This window comes from Eublepharis macularius, chromosome 11 (assembly GCF_028583425.1).
Source record: "Eublepharis macularius isolate TG4126 chromosome 11, MPM_Emac_v1.0, whole genome shotgun sequence".
Classification (NCBI taxonomy): domain Eukaryota; kingdom Metazoa; phylum Chordata; class Lepidosauria; order Squamata; family Eublepharidae; genus Eublepharis; species Eublepharis macularius.
In genome coordinates this window covers 73,749,801-73,776,378 of record NC_072800.1, presented here as the reverse complement: position 1 = coordinate 73,776,378, position 26,578 = coordinate 73,749,801, and the positions used below count along the sequence as shown (strand labels likewise).

General features: G+C 43.4%; 1 protein-coding gene across 1 annotated transcript; it reads right to left on the bottom strand.

Annotated features, from left to right (window-relative positions):
* Positions 1-582: 582 nt before the first annotated feature.
* Positions 583-24,865, bottom strand: LOC129337359 (uncharacterized). Its single transcript, XM_054990961.1, has 7 exons — positions 24,751-24,865; positions 22,980-23,072; positions 17,086-17,205; positions 14,479-14,562; positions 11,698-11,784; positions 5,470-5,531; positions 583-751 (listed from the first exon to the last, which is right to left on the bottom strand). Exons 1-7 carry the CDS (start codon positions 24,863-24,865, stop codon positions 683-685), a joined length of 630 nt encoding a protein of 209 aa, XP_054846936.1. The 3' UTR covers positions 583-682.
* Between the last annotated feature and the right edge of the window lie 1,713 nt (positions 24,866-26,578).

Genomic DNA, 26,578 nt, shown 5'->3' with positions numbered 1-26,578 from the left:
TAGCAGATGTTTTAACTTCATTTAACTGGAACCCAAGCATTTTGCTAGTTCCAGTACAAAAGTATAGCATGAAGGCCCTCTGTAATCCCAGCCAATCAATCTCACAAGTCATGGAAAAATACTTCATAAAACAGACCTGTTTCAATGGTAATAAACTTTCACCTCAGACCTCCCTCCATCCTCCTATGCTTAGGTCCTATTTTAAAAACATTATTTCACTACCTATGAAATGTGCCTATAACTATGTCAAACTGAGAATAAGCATGGTATTTATTCCTACAAGGAAAGTGAAGTGCATTGGTACAGAACTACTGAATTCTATCTGTTTGTGCTATGTAATAGATTGGATTTCATGATTAGAATTCTATGGACCAAAGATTTGGGTTATCTTAGACATCTGATTATAGGGCTGATATTACCATAGTTGAAAGAAAAACAATGTAATTTTGCATCAGAACAAATACAGCTGTGCTTTGTTTATATCATTAAAATGTTTACTACTTGCATGTTGGTGGTTCAGGTTTCTTTATTTTTAATAATCATTCAGGTGCAATTTACTGCTTCCACAGCTGTCAGAACAGATTCATCTGATAATGCATGTTTCCTTTTCCAATTCAGTGATTAATTTTGTATGATGAATACATCACTGAATTAATAAAAATAGAATAAGATCAATCATGTCTTAGTGATGTGACAGGAAAAGTCCATGTTTTGATCCTCTGTATCCCTTTCCACAAATAAGTATTGAATCCTAAAAATGAAAAACAGTTATTCTAAATACAATTTTAGTTAAAGTAAATAAAACACATTATCAGCTCCCTGCTACCACCCAATGTGGTTCAGCAGCAGCATAACCCATCGGATCAGCCCTGAGAGACTGTTCTAACCATGTATGAATAGATTTTGGATTTTTTGCAGGGTGCAAGGAATGAAATTTCAATTTTTGCCAGTAACTTTAGTAACCAAGCTTGAGCCTAACAAGTTTAATTTGATTCATATTGGATGGATTGCCTTTCAGTAAATCACAGAACCTGGGACTAGTGAGCAATGAAGGGGTGGGGTGACTTCCATAGTCAGTGGATGTGGCTGGTCAATAGCTTGTTATGCTGTCTGAGGAACAAAATATCCTAGTATGATTTGTGATGTTGAACTAGCATAATTGGAAGCATCCAATATGACTACGTGTTTCCATAGATAGCACACTGTTGCAATAATACTGGAACAAGCAGCAGTTTGAAACAGTTGCTTCAGTAAAATTAGTTTGAGACCTCCTGTGTGAGTGGGCCATGATTAGGTTAGCATAACAAATTGTGTTTATAACTTTCTTAGTAACCTAAGTCACAGGGTGGTTGTTAGGCTAAAATGGAGGAGATGAAAAAAATGCTGTAAGGAATTTTGGGTCTCCAATGAAGACGAAAAGTGGGGTACAAATATTTAAATCTTATTGAACCCCCTCTGTACAAATGCATCAACAGTCCTATACAACGTTGTGTCTTCATTATTTTTGAACCAGGTCCTCCACAGTTACCTAAATAATGTATTGTTCCCCACAGATGTTACTTCCCTTTAAACCAACAACGGTAAAACGAAATATGACCACAACTAATGATCTCTGCAATATCTGTCAGAAAACTGACTGATTGTGCTGATCACCCATTACAATGAGAGTTGTGAGCCAACAAAAGTCGTAAGCAGCTGTATTTAAATTAGCAATGCCAAGATGTCTTCCATATAGGTTATCGGTCTCAAGTTCAATACTTTTGAGAAGTTCCCCCCTCCCCCAGCTTCCTGACAGCAGCAGCATGCATTCATACATCTCTTGTGTTTCCACTGCTTTTCTCTGATCTTTCTCAAACCTGCTTTGCTCTGAAGTTTTGCGAAAGATCGCAGTAAAGCCTGGATCGCTGCTGTGAGGGTGGAAAAATTTAGATTTTCTGGCCCACAGAGCAGCCATTTTCCTTGACCTATCTCTGCACGGGTCATTTCCTCCCCCTGCTACTGGGAGGCTTTATTTTTTTAATCAACACTTGTATACTGTTATAACAACATAGCATTGTAACAGTAGGGGTAGCAAGTTCACCGAATTTTTTTAAAGTGGGTCTCTAGATTCACAGCAGGATGCCAATGGGTGTTATGGGGCCCACTAACACGTGTCCTGGTGCTTACCAAGTATTCTTAGTGAGAGGGATCAGGGGCAGGGGGAACTTTGGCCATGCAATTTTTTTTAAAGTTGCTTTGGCAGCAGGTACCACCACAGCACAAGGATCTTCACTGTGTAACTGAAAGCTGTGTGTATGCAAGAAAATATTTTTAAACAATTGGTTAATTTTAAAGGCATCCTGCTAAATAAATTCTGCCTAAAATGTTGAAGTGTTTACTCCCTGACATTCTGTGGTTGGCTCCACCTTCTGCAGCAGCCGTTTTGTAGTTGCACCCACTACCCTGTGTCAGAATTTCCAAAGTGCCCACAGGCTGAAAAAGGTTTGGGCCTGCTCTAGCCCCTTCCTGGAAGGACAGATAGATAGAAGATCAGAGACTTAATCCTTTTAAAAATGAAAGTTGGGAATTCTAAGAACCTGCCACACCTATTGTTACTATGGTACATCGATACAAAGATACGCTAGTGCTGACTTTTTAAAAATTAGGAAAGCACCGGTATCTGGGGAGTGGCTCCTGCCAGTGGATTGGGGCAGGGAAACCTACCAGATGGAAGCCCCATTGCTGCAGCACTTATCAGCAGTCAAACCAGCAACAGGGAAACCACAAAATCCCATCCCTATGTGGAAGATGCCCAACATTCTAGCATCTAGGGCTTCCATGGTTAGTAATGTTTCCAAAGATTACCTCTTGCTTCTCAAATACCAGCTAGAAATGCTGGGTCTCTAGTGGAAACACCCAACAATACCCCTGCAAGAGGATCTAATAATGAAGATAATGGAAAACGTGGAAATGGACAAGTTTCAGGAAAGAAACAGACTGCTGGTTACCTTACAAACCCTTAACACAATTGTAAAGAAATAGTAAATCCCCCTCAAATGTGCAATATCTTATATACTAATAGCCAAGTGCCCCTCTCCCCGGGCAGATACTTAAACCTGCATATTTCTGCAACTTTGGAGGACTCCCTGAAGTTGCATAAAAATCTGAAAACCAATTGTAGCAAATAGGGGGATTAAATTCCACCCCCCAAAACACCTGAGGTCTGTGCATTCTTAAAACCCAACTAAGCAAAACCAGGCGAGGAGCCAATGAGCCACTCCAAGCCAGGCTACAGCGGCGGCAAGCAGCCACAGACCTGGGCAAGAGGCTCTGAGGCCAGGTGAGAAGGCAGCAAGCTGCCTCCTTGGCTGGCTGAGAAGCCTTCCCAGGCCCAAGTGAAGAGCTGGCAAGCTGCTCTGAGGCCAGACAAGGAATCCCCAAGCAACACTATACCTGGCCAGCACCGAAGCCCTGCAGGATGAGGAAGGCTCAGCACTGAGCACAGCCACCCCAAGTAGGTAGGAACATAGGGTGTTTTGGAGGGGAGGGAAGGTGAAGGATATTAAAGGGAAAGTGTTTGGGTGGCAACCAGGTAGGAGGGGTAAGGGAATTTGCCAAGGAGGTGAGTAGAAGGGTAAGGGGGGAGAAAAGGGGAAGGATCCTTGGGAAGGAGAGGGAAATATGGAAATATCCCTGGGATGGCAGGGACAGAGAAGGATCTTTGAGAAAGGGGTTCCAGTGCATGGGAAATACAGAGAATGGATTAGGAACAGGAACAGTGACATACAATGGGCGGGGGGAGAACAAGGAAGAGAGAGACATAGAAAAAGTGGTGGTGGGGCTAAGAGGAGGAGAATGACAGAAGGAATGGGGGAAGAAGAGTTAAAAGTAGCAAAGAAGGAGTGGCATCGGGAAGTAGGTAAGAATGAAAGGGGTGGGGGAGATAGGAGCTCAAAATGCCCTTCTGCCCTACCTTCCCTTCTCCCACCCATTGCCACACCTTAGAAATGTAGGGGGGAGCCTGAAATGGTTCTCAGCAATCCCCCCACCACTTTCTCATGGATCCCCACTTGTTACATATTAATAGCCGAGGAGCCCTGATCTGATGATACTTAAATCGGGAGACTGGAGCCATGAATGGACAAAACAGATCTTCCTACACATGAAAAATGCCCAAGGCATGTATAAAATCTGAAATCTAAAAAAAAAATGGGGGGGGGGCCTAAAAAAAAAACAAAATGATAAAAAGAAATTCCTGTAGCTTTAGCTAGATGCTCTCAGTGGCTGTTGCTAGGCAACCATAACAGTTTAGTTAATGTTCCAGGTTTGGTTTCTGTCAGCAAACAGCAGGGGCAGGCCCCTTTCCAGGATTCTTTTGGCCTTTAAAGGAGGACTCATTGGAGCAGGGGTCATTTCGTAGAAATAGAGCTGCAGGAACTCATTAGTATAACATTAGCACAACTCATTTGCATATGCCACACCCCCTGACATCACCTATCCTGGCTGTTTTGGACCTAATCCTGGCCATTCAGGGCCGAAATTTGGCCCAAAATGGCCAAAAGGGGCTGAAAATGGCCAAAAAGGGGCCCAAAATGGTCAGGATTGGGCCGCTGCTGAGTGGGAGAGTGATCCACCACCCGTCAGAGGCCCGATCCTGGTTGTTTCAGGACCAATCCTGGCTGTTTCAGGACCAATCCTGGCTGTTTTGGGCCTGATCCTGGCCATTTTGGGCTCGAATTAGGCAAAACAGGCTGCTAGGAGGAAGGAAATAGTGTGGGAAAGGGATGCAGGGGAAAGTGAAGTACCCTCAGCAAGTCCTTGCTGGTTCCCCATCAAGCAACTGGGTCATAGGGAACAGGCTGTTGGGCAGGGGAAGGAAAAGTGAAGACTGGGGGGCAGACAGATGGGTGGGAAGGAGAGAAGAAAGCAGGAAAAGGGGGAGAGGGTATGGGGGCAGAAAACATGGTAGGGGACAGAGAAATGAGACATTCTCACAAGTCCTTGCGGGGGTCCACTCTTGTTCTATTCTTAGGGTGTAGACCAGGGGTCCCATCATGGTGCCTATGGGCACCATTGTGCCCACTGACATCTTTCCTGATACCCTCCAAGCCTTTTTAGAAAGTGAATAGGGTCGGGTGGGTCTTTTGCCAAGCATGGCTTCTGATTGGCCACTGGAGATTTAATTAGCTGTGCAGATTTTTTGTGGGGAGGGGGAAATTGCTTTGGCAAAAGCTGCTTCCACAGCACAAGGATCTTCACTGCGTGACCAAAGATAAGCAGTAGCAGCCATTTTGTGGCTGACTCTACCTCCTGAAGCAACCATTTTCTGGCAATCATTTTGTTGTTGTGCGCACCACACCACACTGTGCCAGAATTCCAAATGTGCCCACAATTTCAAAAAGGTTGGGGACTCCTGGTGCAGACTATTTAAGATAGCAACTCTAACACAGGCAAATATACAGCTTTATAGAGTAAGCTATAGTTACTTACCATTTCTTCTGTTGCTGCAGAGCTTGGTGCCTGAGCAGTAGTTGGAGAAAAATCCAATAATTCTAAACACAAAATCAGTTACTTCATTTGAAAGCCTACCTAAACTTCTAGATTTTATTTACATGTTAATAACATTGTAAAACTTTAATAATTAAACTGACTGGCTGTAATATACAAATCAATAGAAATATTTATAATGCCAGCCTATTTGACATTTCACTGAAAACTTGACAGTTTGCTTTTATTTATCATCTTCCTTTCCCTGTCAAATAATGAACTGGCAGGAATAGGTCTCAAGATGAATGGTAGGCAATAATCTGTTTTTCCAAAGCAAAGTCCAAAAGAGTTGTAATATGAGTTGGCTTACACTAAAAGGGAAAGGGTACAGTCACAAGGCAATTTCCAAACTGCTTCTGGGTTAACCATGCTGAAGACTAAGGACAAGTCAAATCGCTAGTACTGCCATAGGAGAAAGACAGTATAATCTCTACCCCAAACCAGGATACAACTTGTCAGTCCCTAAAAGAGTCTTATCTTGAAGAGCCCTGAGTTTGGCAGGTTACAGGTTCAGCGATGAAGGACCAGAAGGATTGTGTTAAGCAGCATCAGCCGAATCATGTGATACCAGTAACTCAGAAATGCTTGGCTAAAGAAGCGGCATGAAGATTGTAAAATAGTATTCATTGATTTGAAATACTTTTATGCTGCCTTTCCACCCATGAAGGCCATGAACATACAAACATAAAACATTTGAACATAAAAATAAAATAATTCCATAAAATCATACAAAAACAAACGCACACCAAAATCCGGTCCCATAACAGTTACAGGGGGTATGCCAAAAAAATCTTCACCCACTGGCAGAAGACAATGATAGAAGGAGACAGATGAATGTCCCTGGGGAGGGAGTTCTAGTGTCATCATCATGACCAAAAAGGCCCTTTCTCCGTTTGTCACCTGTCTAGCTTCAGAGGGCGAGGGCCCCCGAAACAGGGCCTCCAAAGATGAATGGAGTAGACAGATAGGTTCATACGGGAGAAGGCGGTCCTTATGGTGAACGATGCGCAAGGAAAAGGGTTTTTATGGAAGAAATGGATCGAGCTAATCCTCAGAAAAAATAACCGTAACTTTAATATTTATTAAGAAATGTATATATTGCCTCACCAGATTGCTGCTTAAGGTGGCTCACAAAATAAAAGGCAGGGTTGTTATGAGGATAAAATGGAGGAGAGGACAGCAATGTAAGCTATTTTGGGTCTCCACCGGGGGAGAAAAGTGGAGTATAAATGAATAAATATTTAAAAAATGCAATAAAATCATTATCAACAATGAAAAGTCATAAAACAGCATACAACAACATTCAACACCCTAAAACGATATTCATAAAACAGTGCTTAGGCTAAAAGGAGATCATAAAAACAGCTAAAAAATTGAATCCCTTTGCTAAAAAGTATGGGTAAAAAGAAGTATTTTGGCCGCTACTTAAAGAACAGTAAGAGAGTCTCAGGCGAGAGGACATTCCAAAGGCAGGTGCTACAACTGAAAAAGCCCTGTCACTGCCTGCATCTCATCTCTGCAGGTGGGGCTTAACAGGCTGGGCAGTGTACGAGAATACTGACCAAGTGCCCAGACCCCATGTAACGAAATGGTTGCCAAGGGTGAGATGAGTGCTGGTTGCAGTTAATCTGTTATAAAAAGAAAAAAAAAGTTCCCCGTGAGGTTTGATGGGCTGTGGGGCCAGGGAGGGGCCTGCAGGAGTCTTGGTGTGGGACGCCCTTCTTCCTGGACTACAACTCCCAGCTGCCCCGGGGGCAAGAAAGTGCGGGAAAAATAAGGGGTGAAGCCTGAATAGATAGATTCAGCGGATCCTGAGGAAAAGAGTTAGTCGCCTTCTTGGTTGAAGGAGAGGCTCCTGCTGCTGGGCGAAACCCAGGTGCCTAGGCCCTAAATGCGGAGGGCCTGGGAGGCAGTAGAAGGGAAATAAAGGGTGAACCTTCCCTGAGACCACCACCCCTTAAGGTAGAGTAGGGAACAGTGTGGTAGGGAAAGCAGACGGCGGTTCTCTTCAGTTTAATTTTCTGCCCTAGGGGTTCTGAAAAGGGGGGGGGGTCTACCCCTATATGTTGTGCCTTTACCTGCTTTGTATATAGAAACAGTACTTTACATTGTACTCAGAAACAGGCTGTTAGTATAGATCTTTCAGCAGAGGGTGGCATGATTCAATATTCAGTCTCTGTGAATACGCTGCCTGTGGCATTTTTGCCTCCTTCCCCCTCCCACCTGACTTACATGGTTTTTAGTCCTCATGAACCCCATAACCCTGGGAATCAACTTTTTTCCTCAGGGTTATCTCCACACATTTTGAAGAAAAGTTAAAGCTGTGTGTCATCCACATATTGGTGACCCCATGCTCCAAATTTCTGGATGACATCTCCCAGTGGTCTCAGGTAGCTATGAAACAGCATGGAGAATAAATGGAACCAAATTAATATATAACAGACCCAAATTGGTCATGCAGCCCAAAAGGATACCATGGCTGATGGTACTGAATGCTGTTGTGAGAGGCCCCGAAGAACCAACAGGAACACACTCTCAGTAAACCAGCAAAGATTATCCCACAGGACAACTAAGGCAATTTCCATGCCATAAGCAATTTGGACTGAAAATGATACTGTTTTATCCAAGAATACTTGGAGATATTTAGCCACCATTCTTTCCATTATTTTGTAGTTTGCATATCTGCCAGTAGTTGTTCAAATCAGCTTTATCTTGACTTGACTACTTTAAAACTGATTTTATTACCACCTCTTTTAAAGCCAGAAAGAGCAGACCTTCAGAAGGACAACTGTTAATAGCAAGTAGTTAACCACTGAGCTAACTCTCTTTGTGCAGCTTTTATCAGCTACAAAGGGCATAGACCAAGGGACTGAGAGAAGGATGTTCTTCCCCAAGTATCTTTTATACATCCTGAGGTTGTAATAATTGAAAGGTTTTGATATGAGCATGACAGATGGCCACCTCAGGAACATTCAGCTGTTCACGCAAGTGATGTTTATCTACTGAAGCATTTTACAAACTGAGTGATGTGTAGGACTGAGTGCTTCCTAATGCAAGGATCCTAACATGACAGGGTTCTCACTACTTTATATGGTATTGCTGGATGACACTGTATGAATATAATGGAAGGACTGTTTCTTCACCACCACAAAGTAGGTTCCAAAATGGGCTGTGTGTCAGACTTTCTCCACCTTCACTCTAGCCAGCGTCCCTGTCATTTCAAAGCCCTCAGCTCTTCTGCACACGATCGAGCTAAATAAGAAAGGCCATGTGGGAGCAAGTGCTTGGGAGCAATGCTATCTATTGCACGAGAGCAGGGGTCATTTCATAGAAAAAGAGCTGCAGGAATTTATTAGCATAACTCATTAACATAGCTCATTTGCATATGCCACGCCCCTTGACACCACCCGCAGAGTGTCATTAGCATAACTGATTTGCATATGCACCACCCCCTGACATCACCTGTTCTGGCTGTTTTGGACCCAATCCTGGCCATTCAGGGCCAAAATTGGCAAAAAGGGAGCTGAAAATGGCCAAAAAGGGGCCCAAAATGGTCAGGATCCTGGCTGTTTTGGGACCAATCCTGGCTGTTTTGGGTATGATCCTGGCCATTTTGGGCCCAAATTGGGCTGTTTCAGGCCGAAATGGGCCCAAAATGGCCAAAAATCAGGTGGGCGGGGCCATCTGACATGTGACCTTTTTGGAGAACTACCGGAACTGCGTTCCTACACGTTCCCCCTCAAAATGAGCCCTGCATGAGAGACTTTTCCATTCCAGAGGCCTACCAACTATCTTCTTGATATGACTGTCAACCACATAAGCAAGAGAATATTTGCTGTTATGGAAACCATAAAGTCCTGAACTTCTCCAGATAATAAAACCTCAGCATAAATGTTGACGTCACCTGAGACCATTTGTTTCAGAGTCTCCAGTGCCAGTATTGAGAGGAAGCTTAAGCTGGAAGGGAGGGGGATACACCAAAGGAATCCCTCAACTGTCCACAATTCCAACCCCAGACACAAAACAAGATTCAGTGACTGTAAAACAGAGTGCATGATGAGAGTAATAGAACTATGATAGACTATGCTGACTCTACTCCCTTCCCTTAGCAGGCATCCATTAAGGCATCTGTAATATGTCCATAGTGTCTTTAAGGAAGACATAATAAACCTCCACAAAATTAGGAGCTGCCTGCTGGAAGTTACCATTCACCTTTAAATATTTTAAAGGCATTAAGCAGTCCAGGAAAGAAATAAATATGGTCTTTGCTGCCATCCTATGGAAATAGCTCAGAGGCACTCTTAAGTTTAGAAAGGCAGGAGCAGCTGGAGATTCAGGCTGCTCTGGGACAGTTAGAGTACTTTAATTGCTTTGCTCAGGAGGGTTGGAGAGGTACCATTTTTTTAACACAAGAGACTATACTATGATCTTGCTGTCCTGAAAGCTACCCCTCCTCTTTATCAGTTTGGTGTAGTGGTTAGGAGCACGGGACTCTAATCTGGAGAGCCGGGTTTGATTCCCCATCCCCACTCCTCCACTTGAAGCCAGCTGGGTGACCTTGGGCTAGTCACAGTTCTCTGGAGCTCTCTCAGCCCCACCCATCTCATAGGGTCTTTTGTTGTGGGGATAATAACAACATACTTTGTAAGCCGCTCTGAGTGGGCATTAAGTTGTCCTGAAGGGCGGTATATAAATCGAATGTTATTATTGTTGTTATCAGAGAGCAGAAGAGAGTTATTGACCTTTGGTCCTTGTCAGAGACCACATTTACCTACATCACTGTAATCAATCCTGCACAAACTAGAAAGGGGGAAAAACGGAATGAAGAGAGGCTCTGCACCACAGGTTTCCCCTGAATAAGAAACCATTCGCCCATTCTCTGATGGGGTTGCCCAGATCTTTGGCTTAATATTGGCTGTCGGGAGCAGTCTGAGGCGGAAACAATGGGTCAGGATAGGCTGTGCCTTCTCTGATACTTTTTCTTTGCTTTGACTCTGTGCCAATCTGCTCTGAGGTCTCTAGTAAATGCCTTTCCAGTTACTAGTAGATTAGTAAATGAAATTAAGGCACAAACCCTTTAGGAACTGGGGGACTGAGTTGGGGAGTTCAGCAGTGTCACTTCTATCCCAGTGGTTCCCCGCTGCAGTGAAAACACAGCAACCTCTGTTTCTAGGTGAAAAGAGTGTGTGGAGCTCATATATCAATCCCATTTCCAGGACCCAGTCCAGAAGGTATAGAACTTGGGAAGCAAAAAATGATGGCAGAAGCATCCATCACAGGGTGAATGATCCAGGGAGGAGCTGTTTAGATGCCTGTAACTGATGCTTTCTTTGGTGTTTCTTTTTCTTCCTGGTGGCTGGGGATCAAGCTTGACACTTCTGGGACTTATCCTTGCACTGACTTGGTACCAGGCTTTGTCCCTGGAACAGCTTAGGGCCAATGGGTCTGGTGTCAGTTGGAGGTGTTGGCACCAAGATCTAGGCTTGAGCCTTCTGCGTAATCAGTCTTCATCTATCTGCCATTCCCTCAGAGGTTGAATGAGTTTTTTCAGAGGATGGCCCAGACTCTGACTGGACTGGTTGTGCCTTGCATACTTAGTCAATTTGAGGCAATGGACGCAGACCTCTAATGTGTGCTGCTCTCTCAAACACAGCAAAATACGAATCATGGCTGACAGTCAAACTCAGCTTCCCCCAACACTGATGATGCTTTTTTGAAGGCAGTCCATACATTTTGAAGGAATTTTGAAAGAACAATCCTTGAATATCTCAATTCAGCCCCCTCTAAGAGCCAAAGAACAAGAGACGGCGCCCACAGGTCCATCCTGTGGCCACCGATGTCATTTTAAAAGCAGTTGTGGTCCTTTAAAAATTGCCACAGGGCCCCAGGAGCTCTTGGCTCCTCCCTCCATGTCTTTTCAGGGGCTGAAACAGCAATGGAGGGGATGTTTTGCATGAATGAAATGCAAAGGAGGAGATGAAAAGGATGGTGCAGGGGGACATGAGATCCTAGGGCTGCCACATGCACAATTCAGACCAAGGCCCTGCGGCCATTTTTAAACTGCTTTTAAAAAGGCATTTGTAGCCATGGGATGGCCTCGTGGCTGCTGTCATGTAGACTGGCCATACATTCAAAGGAATGAAATAATTACTGTTTAAGGAAATAAATTACCTTTCATCTCTGGAGAAAGGAGCTTTCTCTTCAAAGCAATCAGTTTGTGGATATAGTTTCTTGTTGGTAACTGGTATCCTTCCCATGCTATGTAAGAAATATTACAGCATGATAAAATGCATTGTATATGGCCAAAGGTTCTTACAATCTTAAGTTAAATTAAAAATATACAAAATGCAAGGGTTAACAAAAGAAAAACAATTTTTGAAAATTAATAAGGAACAAATTAAAGATGTCCTGGACCAAAAATGCACATTGTAAGGGGCAACTTTCCCTGGGAGACTTTGTCAAGTTACATCATCGAATAACTTTCATCATTAAGCCAAAACGTGTCTTCTAGAGCATTCATGGCTTTTATTTGGAAAGGTAGGGTATAAATACAGTGAATAAATAAACTTTTCACCAGATGAGCAGAACTTTCCTGCCTCTCTTTTTCCACTAATCTTCACAAAATGCTGCTCCCAGGGGGACAGAGGATCACAAGGAATAACATGAGAAGGGTCTACCCTGGTGTAATAATGAGAATTTAGGAAGATATTTCCAGGTTCCGCAACTGACCCCAGCTGCTTGTCAAGAAACTGAACAGGTTTTATTTATATATTTACAACTTGGGTCTACTCTAGGAAATAATGCACTACATCCCTTGAAATGCCCTTGGCTCAAAGCATTATTAAAGCTGCCCAAAATGCCCTCCTAAATAATTCCATTTTACAACCCCTTCAGAAGGCCAGCAAGGTGGAAACTTTCGTCAATTATTTCAGGAGTCTGCACCGGAGTAAAGGGGTGGTGATTGAAAAGATCCATATCCTGAGAGCAGCTGAGCATACCTAGGTTTGCCCTCCACTTCAGATGGGGCCTGGAGTTCTCCCAGAACTATAACTGATCTCCAGACTGCAAACATCAGTTCCTCTGGAGAAAGTGACACCTTCAGAGGGCAATCTGTATGGCATACAATAGATTCTAGGTGAAATGCTTCCCCAAATCCCCCCCCCCCCTTCACAGGAACTGCCTCCAAATCTCCAGGAATTTCCTAGGCTAGAGTTGGCAATGCTACCCTAGCAAGGAAGTGGATAGAGAGAAGCACTGATGGGTAGAATGCAGTTGCTACACAGATACATGCAGGGTGAGACAGTCCTTCAAGTATGCGGGTTCCAGATAATGAAGATCTTTAGAGGTAGGTTCCATTCAAGATGCTGGCACCCAGGAATAAACAGACAGGCAGCAAAGGGATGTTAAAATGGGGCAATTAGCACCAGACAGGCTACTGCATTTTTACATTGTGGAGAAATAATTTTATTTGTAGGTCTGGGCAGTATCAAAACCTTCACTCCTAGTTTAAAAGGTGTCCCTTAACTAAAAGGCAGGAGAGGCAAGGTGAAGCCAAATGCTTTCTAAGCCACTCCCAGCTCTGGGCTTTAGACATGAAGATGTGGTCGGTTAAGAATTTCTGTTAAAAGATTACCCTTCTAGGTATGGGGGAGGGGGATTTAGAGGACTAAAATGCCAGAGAGGTTTCTTCCTGGAGCCCTCAGGAAAAGCCTCTCTCAGCCTCAGGAAAGGAAGAGGCACTAAAGATTACACAGCAAATTTACAATAGCTAATGGAACATACCAGGGAATTTCAGAAGAAAATACAGCAAAACTTCTGACTGCATGGATCATGAAAAGCTATGGATAGTGTTAAAAGAAATGGGGGTGCCACAGCATCTGATAGTTTTGATGTGCAGCCTGTACTCTGGACAAGAGGCTACCGTTAAGACAGAATAAAACAGAATGGTTTCCAGTTGGCAAAGGTGTCAGACAAGGATGCATATTATCTCCGTACCTGTTCAACCTCTATGCAGAGCATATCATAAGAAAATCTGGATTCGATTCAGAAGAAGGTGGAGTGAAAATTCGTGGAAGGAACATTTAACAATTTGAGCTATAAAGATGATACCGTGTTACTGGCAGAAACTAGAGAAGACTTGAAATGACTATTAATGAAGATTAAAGAAGAAAGTGCCAAAGCAGGATAACTGCTGAACATCAAGAAGACAAAAGTAATGACTACTGAGGATGGAATTACACAATTTTAAAGTTGACAATGAGGAAATTGAAACTATTCAAGATTTTATATTCCTTGGCTCTATCATCAGCCAAAAGGGAGACTGCAACCAAGAAATCAGAAGAAGAGTGAGACTTGGAAGCGAAGCTTTGAGGGAACCTGAAAAGATCTTTAAAGATAAGAATGTCTCTGGGAACCAAGAGCAACATAATCCAAACTATGGTGTTCCCATTACTATGTATGGATGTGAAAGTTGGACAATGAAGAAAGCTGACAGGAAGAAAACTGATGAATTTGAAATATGGTGCTGGAGGAATGTTTTGCAGATACCATGGACAGCCAAAAAGCCAAATAAGTAGGTTCTAGATCAAGCCTGAATTCTCCCTGGAAGCTAAAATGACAAAACCAAAACTATCGTACTTTGGTCACATCATGAGAAGAGACTTTCTGGAAAAGTCAATAATGCTAGGAAAAGTGGAAGGCAGTAGGAAAAGAGGAAAACCTAAAACAAGATGGCTTGCCTCAATAAAGGAAGCCACATCCTCTAGTTTGCAAGATCTGAGCAAGTCTGTTAATGATAGGACATTTTACAGGTCCTTTCATTCATAGGATCACCATAAGTCGAAAACGACTTGACAGCCCATAAAACACATACACCACACACATCTAGCACAATTGCTCCTACAAGAAATAACAGCCTTTAACTTTCTGAGTCTATTGTGTGAATCAAATTACCAGATCTTGAGGGCTCTAGAGAATATTCATGGAACCTAGTTGTGTTCGGTGCTGTTGGTTGAGAACATAGTAACTTCTGAGCAGCTGCAAATTAAAAGGCAAAAATACCTTTAAGCAAGCACGGTTGTGGTTCAGCTATCATAACAAACTTAAATAAAACAGTTAGTGCTAGGCACAGTCTCGGCTTGTTTGCTGTGCTTCTCCCAACTTCCCCCCTTCTCCCATCTCCCCCCCCTCTAGTACATGCAATTTGGTTAAACTCTGTGCCTCTTACTGTATGCTCTAACACTTCATCCTGCAAGGAGGACAGCTTGTACTCTATAACCTTTGATCTGCATCACAGAATGTGACATATCAAGACTGTTACGTAATTCAAGCCATGAAATCATTTGTTCAGATCAGCATTTTCTGATGATCTGAGATTGTGTGAGTTTATCACCACTTCATGCAAAGATGAGTCCAGCTAAGCCTTGTTCATAGCTGTTCACACAGAAAATTTAAAATGAATCAACAGGGCAAGGAGAACAAGATGCAATTGCAGGCTTCCTTGGGATACCCTCTCCATGAACTGAGGCATTCATTCCCATCTACCCTCCAGGGAGAATGCCCCATGTTGATTCCCTTAGACTTCATTCCTGTCACCAGATTTCAATTCACATGCTATGGCTCACAAAGATGGGCATGCAACCTAATTAATTTGGCTCATTTTTTCAGGAGTGGCTCTGCCACCTTGACGTCCACTTTGGGATTTTCCACAAGATGGCACATCAGCATACAGGACATACATCCACTCACAGACCTAAAACTTATTTTCTTATATTGTAGCCAGAATTGACAAGTATGTTTGGATGTGCGACCGTAGCACTGTCCAGTAGGTTGGGCTCCATGTGAAACAGTCCAGATATTCTCATCTTGGGCTTCAGGGAGATTTATATATCACCTGATTCAATAGCCCTCCACACATGATCTCTCTGTATGTTGACCTAACGTGAGGAGAGGGAGAGTCAGCATGAGCACGCTGGCCCTGCCACTTGACTCTGTTACAATGGATGGATCATCTGCATGGTGCGAATGCACAGAGGAATTGTCTGCATATGCTCCCTCCCTGTGATTGGGGACACTGCTTCCCAAAGAGTGCCAATCATGGGGACGGAGCATAGCCATGGAGACTACCTCTGCATTTAGGTGCCATGCTCATGAGCCAACAATCACATAGAGATAGGGGGAGGCAGAACCAGCCTTCTAGTCAGTCAACATGCAGAAGGGTTGTGTGTGCAAGGTTTCTGAAAAAAACATTCAATGGATGAACTTGGTTCCCAAGTCATCAGCTGTCTACCTCTTGATGTTGAAGAAACAATGGCCACACCAGTACGCAGAAGAAAAGAAGAACCAGGTGCAAGGTCAAAACATGTATTCAAGTTTTGTAAATCCCTGAAAAAATTTACTCAACTTGCGTAGATCCCAAAACTGGAATAATTTTTTTCACCTTGCATCTGGTTCTTCTTTTCTTCTCCAGCTCCTGATGTCTTCATAGACCATTTGGAGGAAAATTATCTTGATGAAAGGAAAGGCTTTAATCTGGGCACTGCATCCTTACATAACTGAGCAACTACACTTTTTTTTCTGGAGTTCAGGTTATGTGGCCAAAGTTGCTTGAAAGATGAGTCAACTCCAAGAAAACAGATGGGGCGTCCCAAAAATCAACTTTCTTGAAAGCACAAGGCATCCAACACCACTGTAGTTCATTCAAAAGGACTTAGTTCTTTAGGGAAGCCATCTGGCTAGGAAACATACGCTCCAGGCTCATTTCTTTTATACAGATTCCAGTGGTTTGCTAGTGAAGTCAGGCAAGCTAAATGGCCTTACTCATATGAAGTTTGGGATCTTGGCAGGAACTGCAAATAATGGGTTCCTTGTCTGTCTCCAAAAGTTTGAAGACACCCTTTGAGACTGGTTGTGTCACCTCAGAAAAGATCTGTTACAAATCTGGTTGCTGTGCACAAAGAGCATGCACACATTGCATCATTTTTAAACTAGCTTTTCTCCACAGGATTCTCAGAAAGTGGGCTAGGGCAGGACTCTGTCTTCATACTTTATGGTCCTGTAGCTGGAGACTGTAGAAGAATAACATTATGGTCTTGCTTTCACTCTAAACCTGGAGTATGTTGCCTCATACTTGCCATCTCCCCATTACCCATCAATGGCTGCATCCCCTAAAAAAGAATGTTTCCTCTAATACTTTAAAATGTCTGCACAATAATTTCATTAGAACCATCTTACAGTTTTAGAACTGAGATTGCACAAATTTGTAGAGGTCCTTTTTGTGGAACATAATCCATTACATTAATTAGACCTTTAACAACCTGGGAAAGGAGATGGTAAAGTTCAGGATCTTTTCAATCATCTTGGCAATAGTGAAAAATGTACTCATAATGAAAAACAAACAAATGACCATGCAAAATATTTGGCAACCAAAATTATGTAAAGCAATGGAAAGCTTTGATTTTAAATCAAATTCAGAACACCAACAAATGTCTGCTGGTTTTGCATAAGATTAAGAATGGGTGTGAATGCTATCTTCATTCATGCCATTAATTCATCACTTACCAATAAGGTTAGCTTGTTGTAACTCAGTCGGTGCAACAGCAGTTGTCTGTGGAAGATTTGCTTTATGGGCTGGAAGCAGACCCTTGTTAGAATCTAGTATCTCTTGCACTGCGCTTTCAACTGAAACAAAACAGTTAATGATGAATTCAACACATTCATTTTTAAATTTTAAATAATAATACTATTAATAACAACAACAACATTTGATTTATACCACCCTTCAGGACAACTTAATGCCCACTCAGAGTGGTTTACAAAATATGATATGATTATCCCCACAACAATCACCCTATGAGGTGGGTGGGGCTGAGAGAGCTCTGGAAGAGCTGTGACTGACCCAAGGTCACCCAGCTGGCTTCAAGTGGAGGAGTGAGGAATCAAACCTGGCTCTCCAGATTACAGTCCTGCTGCTCTTAACCACAACACCAAACTGCATCTCTTGCTTCTGTCATCCAGGCACATGCAAGTGACCTGTGCTGAACTTGTTATCAGTGTGTACAACCACATGGTCAGCTTTAACAATGAGAAGCCTAGACTGAGAGTGCTGGCCAAATATTCGGAGGGCATGTTTTACTCTTACATACAAAGTACAGTCTATGTCAACTCAACTCTGTTCTTTTGTTCATTTTACAGTCAAATACGACATCAGGGAAACTAAAGTGCCTAAGTGTACCAGTGCCCTATTTGTCCTAAGACTGTGGCACTGGAGAAGGATGGGCTTCAGCCTTATCTCCTGAGCCAAAACATCTGTGGTGGGGGCCCTATATGCTTATTTTATTTATTTATTTATTGGATTTCTATCCCGCCCTCCCCACAAACGGGCTCAGGGCAGGTTACAGCAATAAAACATATAGTTTACATTACAATTTCAAAAAAACCCACAGAATTTTCATAAAACACCACCCCTAGACAGCGACCTTACAACCCACCCCTGCCAGTAATACACAGAGGGGTGGGCAAAGGGAGGGGGGAACAGGCCATTCAATTCAAGCGGTAACTCATATAGAGGGGCATAATGCTAGATTGGCTGCATATGCCAGTTTAGTTTGGGACTAACAGCACAATCCTAAGAGGGGGGTAGTGCATTGGGAGAGAACCAAGGCTTACGTGGGTGTAAGTGGCTCCTACGTGGGCGCAAATGCCCTTCCGCTGGTGGTGGCACAAGGCGTGCTACCGCCGCTGTGCCGCCACCGGCAGGAATGCCTGGCGGGTGGACGGAGGCGGAGAAGCGGTGTAGGGCCCCAAGTTGGCGCAGGAGGGGGCGGAGCTGGAGTTAGTTTGCTCCCTAAGCCCTTCCAGAAGCGGGAACGCCCACAGCAGCGCAAAAGAGCTATGCCACGAAAAAATAAGGTGTAGCCCATAGGCACCCATTGAACGGGGAAAACTCGGCCCCCTCTCCAAGCACCCAGCCCCGCCCCCACGTCCTGAAGGAGCATAGGATGGGAACTATTATGGGGGCCAATCCACGTGCACTTCCAGCGTGGACGAGCCCCCCTCCTCGCACCCAATCATCTGCAGACGCACCCTACAAAACATCCGGCCACGCTGCCCATGACCTCAGGTAAGTGAGCATACGGCTAAAAGCTCTGCCTGTTTGCCTTCTGCCATGGGTACTTTGAACACGAGGCGGGAGAGAGGGTACCCATGGCAGCGGGCACTGAGTGCACTTTAGGGACTTTGCAAGAAAACTGGGAGAACTTTCAACTCGTTCAAGGGAAGTATGGCAAAGTCCAGAATGTCTGGCTAACATAACCACTCAAGTTTCCTTGCAGGTTATCTGACTCTGAAGTTCCATCTCAGTAAGGAGCAAGGTAGCAATTACAGGTAAGAAGATGGGGTGGTGGCTAACCCAGCTCGCTGATTTATGCTGGCTGCCCCACCACCTGAACTCGCCTGACAGCTAGCCTTGGCAGGAGAGAGGATGGTGGTGGCAGTCCCTGCCTGCCCCTCTGCGAGTGTCATTCAGATCCAGAGCAGGAAGCAATACCTCAAGGCAATCAGAATCTCCACCCCACCCCTGGGAGCGCAGAATGAGGGCTGCTCAACATGCGTTGGCTACCGAGGGACAGTGGCACTTTTTCCAGTTTAATAAAACATGTTGAAAAACAACAAACTTCTGTGTTTGCATGCCTGATTGACATTGTCATTAGCCCCTCTCTCAACACCCTGTCACACATGTCCACTCACACATCCCCACAAATGTATCAAGCTGCACCCCGTCTAGCCTCCCTGCCCCCTTCCTCCCCTCAGTGTAACTTCAGGCAGAGGGGTGTGAATTGAACTGTGGCCCATGAATGTTGGCCAGGGGGTGGGGGAGGCACTGAGGACTTTCATTCTCTGATAGTCTGAGCTGCTGGCATCTGATAAGCCAGGAAGATGGTAGCTGCAGGTGGAAAGCTACTGCCAGGGGGTGGGGGATGTGTTTGCAGAAGCAGGGATGGACTTCGCATGGGGAGGGTCTGTCAGTTCACTTGGTGGGGGAGCATCTCCCCAGTACTGGGACATGGCTGTCAAGGTCCAGCCCTCGTTCTCACTTTGTAGAGATGCAGTGATGTGTTCAAGTTGCACAGCAGCAAGTCTGAGCGCACTTTTCATTCCCCTCATTTCCAAATGGGCTTCTGGCCTCCCACATGGTTCCAAATGGGCATTCCTGTCACTCATTGATGGCCCCACCTCCCCCCCACCTGCTTCTCTGGAACCTGGGGATTGCCAATCTCCAGGTGGTAGCTGGAGATCTCCCAGAATTACAACTGATCTCCAGCAACAGAGATCAGCTCCCTACTATCTGGCCCTACTTTTCAGGGAGGGGGGACCTTTTTCTTTTGGTGGTGGCAGTGGCGGCGGGTATTTGCAGGTGCACCAAGCTGCAGCCACCAGCTTGGCCCTCCCCATTAGCTGTGCTGCTGCTTGTCCCTCGCCTGAATGTCAGGGGAGGGGTGTGGCCATTGGCTGGTGTGAGTGGGGTTGTCAGGGGAACGGTGGGCAGGCAGGCCCTCCCAGAGGCCACTGCATCTCACCTTGCCATGCTCAGGCATCAGCAGGACTATCCTGCAAAAGCCCATAGGGAGTCGTGCAGCGGTGCCCCATTTACACTGGCACATGTCTAGCAGAGCCCCTTTAACTGATTTGTGCAAGAAGAGTGTTCCAATTAGAGTGCAGTGGACACCTGCTTGCCAAGCAAGCTTTTGAAGCTATCAAACAGCATTTAGCACATGCCCCTGTGTTAAGACCCCCTGATTACACTAAACCTTTCATTGTAAGAACAGATGCTTCCATGAATGGGCTGGGAGTGGTTCTTTTGCAGAAGGGGTCTGATGATTGTTTGCATCCTATTGTGTACCTCAGCCGTAAGCTGTTGCCAAGAGAGAATTGGTACAGTGTGGGAGAAATTGAGGGACTAGCTCTGGTTTGGGGACTCAACAAGCTTAGAACATACCTGAGAGGGACACATTTCCACCTTGAAACTGATCATAATCCCCTTACATTCATTCACCGTATGAAGGAGACAAACTCTAGAGTTCTGAGATGGGCCTTAAGCCTACAGGATTTCTCCTTTGATGTTACCCATATAAAGGGGAGGGATAATGTTCTAGCTGACGCCCTGTCAAGATGTCATGATGATGCTGAGTGAAGTGTAATGTAATTCTATGTATTCATCTTGAACAATCCAGTATCTGTATTCTGTAACCTGTGTATCCTTGCTATATTTTAATTGTGATTTAGACTGCTAACATTGCTATTTCTTTATTGATATTTAGACAGTTAGAGATGTAGAAGTGTTATTTACCTGTGTGTTAGCTGCTGTATCCTTAAATGCTATTTTGCCTACCTTTAAGTGAATTCTCCACCATGCTTTATTGACCCTGTTGGAGAATTGGGGGGGATGTCTAGCAGAGCCCCTTTAAGTCCATTGCCTGTATTGGTTCAGGCTTCTAAGTTTCCACAGGCCCAGTTCAAGCTTAACATCCTGGGAGCAGAATGTCTGGCTCAGCTAATTAACTGCACCTGCAAGCTGTTGCCGAGAGAGGGGGCCTTGAGAAACAAGGGAGTCTTATCTCAGTTCCCGCCTAGCAACGCTGATTGACGGCACCTCTGATTGGCTATCAATCAAAAAGAAGAAGATGGCTCCTCTCAGCCCTCAGTAACTAGCTCAAACTAATTTGAAGAACTTCCAACAAGCTCCAAGAAGGAAGGAAGTATTGCTTCATGCTACTTTTCCATCAGCATGAGAGAGATTTTTGCTCTATGCCAGGCCTGACGACCAGACCTGCCTGGTATAGTTTAAGGAATATGTTTGTGAGTATGAGCCTCAAGCTTTCCTCAGAGAAATGCTAAGTTAGCCAGCTTTATGTTTTAGTTAGTCAGCTATAGTTACAATAGACAAGCTTTTATTGTTTTAAATGCCCTTTGCTTGTGCCTTAGTAGAGTGGTTCCTGCTACTTGAATACACTCTTCTAATTAATAAACACCTTTTATATAAGCCTTGTGTCTGTGAGTGTCTGACCAAGTGTGTGCAGAGTCCCCCAGGTTGGAAAAGAACCCAGAAACCGGTGAGTCTCAACAGGAGGGGTAAGGGCTATTCTTCCAGGAGGCCTGCTAGGGGTTTGAGTGGCTGTAAGCAGCACTTGAAACGGCAGGCGGGAGGTAGCCCCTTGGACACCTATCCTGGATAGCACACAAGCAACGACGCTGCCTGGGGGGTTAGGATTGGGCTGCCCATGGTACTACATGGCAAAATCTTGTCTAGAGGGAGAGCAGTCATCCATTTAAGTCCATAGCAGATGACACCAAAGAAAAGGACTTCGTCTCCACTTCAGGACTGTGCCCCAACCCTTCAAAAGTCCTTAAATACTAATCAATCTTCCTAGTCAATATTTTGGCTATAACAAGCAAAATAAAAGCATTAAGATTCATTGGAAACATGATTATCTTACTGGACTTAAACTGTCTAAGCCTACTGATAGACAAGTTCCAACTTGGTTTGTAACTGGGATTGGGAATGCTTCCGTCAAAATTTGGTTCCAAGCCATGAAAGCTTATTCTGTAACTAATTTGCTAGTCTTTAAGATGCCCCAGGACTCTTTGTTCTTAACACTGGGAAGACCTGGCATTCAAGTGTGCTGATGCCCCAGTTGATGGGCCCATCCTATAAAGATTCCAAGATAGACTGTATGTTAGCATTCTCAAATTTCCCTTGCTGATTTTCCACCTTGAAGCAAATAATTGTCAGGAAGTGGTATATACTCTATTGGTGGGACAAAGTATGGCAATAACATTATCCAAACAGCCTAGTTTCTAAAGTACAGCCACTTGGCATCTAAACTCTTGGATGGATCAGATTTGGCTAGGAATGTTTCACTCAGTTCTGGATCAGGAGAAGATCTGCCTGCAGAGAAAAACATCCCACTTTCTACAGTGACAATTTTGTTCATGGTTTTTCTGCCAAGCTGTATTTGGAACTCCAGCAGTATGGTCTGTTTTTATCAATGTCAAATAAAAGCACAAAGTTGATCTCTGACTGGTCACTTTCTGCTTAGCTAACTTAATGCCCACTCCTTCTCTGTACACCCAGACCATCTTCTGCATAGTGTCTTCTGCTAAAAGTTTTTCTCTAGCAACATGAAAGAAACATTCATGCTCAAGGCACACTCTGGATGGTTATGGTGTCTCGGAACAAGACAGAGGGACATTTTTCCAATTCTCAATTAAGTTTTTCTACCATTCCTTCCTTCTGTTTAGGACCCTGCATACAGACATCCCACTTCAGGTTACTGTAAGTTTATCTCCTGTAAGACTCTCCTTCTGAATCCTGTCTCGCTGAACACTTACTACTTCCCCACTCACTCCCTAGATTACAACCACAAACCCATTCCATCTTCTCCCATTATACTTACTATCAATTTTTTGTGTGGTTAATTCATATGGCAGAGATGTTCTTTTCACCTGCTGCATAAACTGCTTTCTTAATGCTAGTTCCATTTCTTTCTCTGCAAGATAAAGTTTTGGACACAGCAAAAAGCTTGTTACATTTAAACACCATTCAAGAGCCTAGGAATTAATAGACTGTAATCAATTAAATACAAAACCTACAAGGCACTTAGTAATCTTGATCTAGTAAACCATTTAATTGAATAAAATAATATATTAAATAAGATTACTGTTTGTGCCATTGCACATCTGTGCTCTGTATGATTTTGGACATCAGATGTCTGAGATTTAAGTCTTTTTTTTTAAAAAAATTACCTCATATAGTTGTATGTATAGCCTGCTTTTTTCTTAACCAGACTCAAAGAGGCGTACATATCCTTTCCTTTTTCCTTTCTCAAAACAGCTCTTTTGGCCACAGCCGTCAGCCTAATCCCACATTTAAAAAGAAAAGAAAGAAAAGGGGGGGGGGACCTCATGCCAATCACAAAAGGCTTTTTGTTTTGTTTTTTTAAGCTGGATTGATAAAAGGTAGGATGCCAGTGACTAGGTAATGAATGGGTCTTTATCTTGTAAAAGAAAAGAAAGGCTCTGAAGTTTACATATCCAAACCTAACACAGTCCATGAAACACAACTGCATGCAGAACTATGCTTCTAGCGCTCTCTTAACACTGACAGTTCTGATAACACTGATCTCTTGTAAGAGAAGGCAGTTGCTTGGACTGATAATGGAACTAGAGGTTCTGTAAGCCTTCATGACTCTGTTAACTAAGACAAGAGGACAAGAACTGTATGTGCATATAATTCTCACAGCTTAATACAGTAAATCTCCCATATTCAAACAGCAGCCCCTCCTGTGCCACCTGTCAGAGCATATCAATATGTAGAAACTGTTTCTGCAAACGGATAACCTCTTGTTGATCAGATTAAGAGTCAAAAATTCCTCTGTTAAATATTATTCATAATAATATGGTGTAAGTAACTAGCAGTGACACCAACAGTGCAAATCTGAATAGAGTTACAGCCTTCTAAGCCCATTGACTTCAATGGACTTAGAAGGGTGTAAATATGCTTAGGATTGCATTGTAATTATCTGAACAACACTCCCCTCTAATATGACATTTATTATTCACCTGATGTCTCCATTACATACAGAACCTAAACTAGTGACTATGCACTAATCATAGACCGAACAGGCGCTAACCCTCTCCATCTTAGACATGGCAACTGATGAAGCACTTGTGGATGCAAATAAAATAGGCATGTGACAAACAAAGATGAGCTCTGCAATGCCAAGTTGTCTCACATTTCTTAGTCATATATTATACTGCCTGAAGCTATCAAAATACTTGTTGATTTGGGGAAGGATTTGGGGATGGTATTTCTTCCATCATCAGCCTGGCTGATGACATTTTAAAAAGTAAAAGCATTCCACTCATATACTTAAAAGGTGAAACATAAAATGGTTTCATGGTAATACCACACAAAATCATACTTTCTTCAAATTTCAGAAGTGTCTACCATATTTTTCTTTTCTGATTTCTGAAGAAATGCTACTAGGCAACAGATGCAAAACAAAACAATCAATCAGTTTCATATTCTGCAGCTCAGCCAAATAAATAATCTAATAAGTACCTTATATTCTTATCCTATGCATATTCACCTAGAAGAAGCAAGACCACTGTGTGCAATAATGCTTACTCCCAAGCAACTGCAAAGAGAACTGCAGCCTCACTTACGTTGTATTTTGTACTTCTGTAATTGGATTAATAGCCTTTCGGATTCTACCTCTGAATCTATGGGAACTGATATGTCATGCTGAGGTATGGATCTCTTTATTTCTTGATATTCCATTGATCAGTTGAAAGAAAACAGGCATAAAAATTAACAATTAGCAATGCCAAATAATTTGTTCGCAAGTAATAGCCGCATTCATCATTCTTGAATAATGGTTTTCTAAACTGGCTAACAGGATCCTTACCTGTGAGTTTATTTTTTAAAAATGTAAACAGCAGTGGTAAAATCATATATTGTTTTATTTCATTTATAGTCCATCATTGTCAAGAGAGTTTCAAGGAGGTTACAAATATAAAAAGACAGCAATAGATACAATAAACCCATTTAAAATTTCCAAGCAAACATTAAAAACTACAACAAAAATTACATTTAATTGAAGTTTACAGAGCGGCAGTCTATGGGAGGGAGAACATGCGGTTGGGAGGGGATTGCAGGCGTCGGGCTCTCGCTGGGCGCCCCCCTCCCCCTCCCCTGGGTGTCTGTGTGGGGTTTCTGTAAACTTCAATTAAATGGAGAGCCAAGCTGTAAGACCAGAATGCCTACATTTCCCATCAAAACTTGAGGGAAGCTGACAAGTGTCCAACCTGTGTCAGGCGTCGCTTGTAACTTGGCTCTAAGACCATGAAAGACTTTACAGGCAACAACCAGTATCTTGAACTGAACCTGGAAACTAATCAGAAGCGACTGCAGAATGGGTATAATATGCTCACTTTGCATAGTTCCTGATAGTGATCAAGATGCAGCATTCTGCAACACCTGAAATTTCCAAGCTGTCTTCAAGGGCAGCCCAACGTTCAGTGCATTACAACTGCTTAGCTTCAAGATTACTGTGGCATGGATCTGGATGGCTAGATTGTTTGAATCAATGAAGGGAGCCATCCTTCATACTAAATGGAGATGGAAGAAAGTGGTTTTCAAAGCTGAATTCTCGGTTCTCCAGCAACAATACAAGATCAGCTATGATCCCCAGACTCTTAGTCAGAAAATGTGAGCTGAATCCTATCAAATATGGAAACGTAAGAACATAAGAAGAGCCCTTCTGGATCAGAGCACTGGTCCATCTAGTCTGGCATCCTGTCTCACATAGTGGCCAACCAGTTACTCTGGAGGGCCAACAACAGGGCACAGAGGCCAAGGTTTTCTACTGAAGTTGCCTCCTAGCACTGGTATTCAGAGGTTTAATGTAGAGGTTCCCTTTAGTCAGCATGACAAGTAGCCACTGATAGACCTACCCTCCATGAATCTGTCTAATCTCCCTTTAAAGCTGTCTATGCCTGTGGCCTTCACTACATCCTCTAGCAGTGAATTCTACATCTTAGTCACATGTTGTATAAAGTAGTATTTCCTTTTGTCTCTCCTGAATATGCTGCCCATCAACTTCATTAGATGCCCTTGAATTCAAGTATTTTGGAGGAGGAAGAAAATGTTTTGTCTGCATATCCTCTCTACCCTTTGCATAATTTTATAAGCCTCTATTATGCTCTCCTTAATTGTCTCTTTTCTAAACTGAAAAGTCCTAAACTCGTCAGCCTTTCCTTATAGGAAAGGTGCTCAAATCCCCTAATCATCGTGGTTGCCTTTTTTTGTACTTTTCCAGCTCTGCAATGTCCTCTTTGAGACACAGCTATCAGAACTTCACACAGTATTCCAAATGAAGCCACACCATAGCTCTACACAGGAGCATTATAATATTCGTCTTTTTATTTTCAGCCCCTTTCCTAATAATCCCCAGCATAGTTTGTCTAGGTTGGCACTCTCAGTCTCACCATA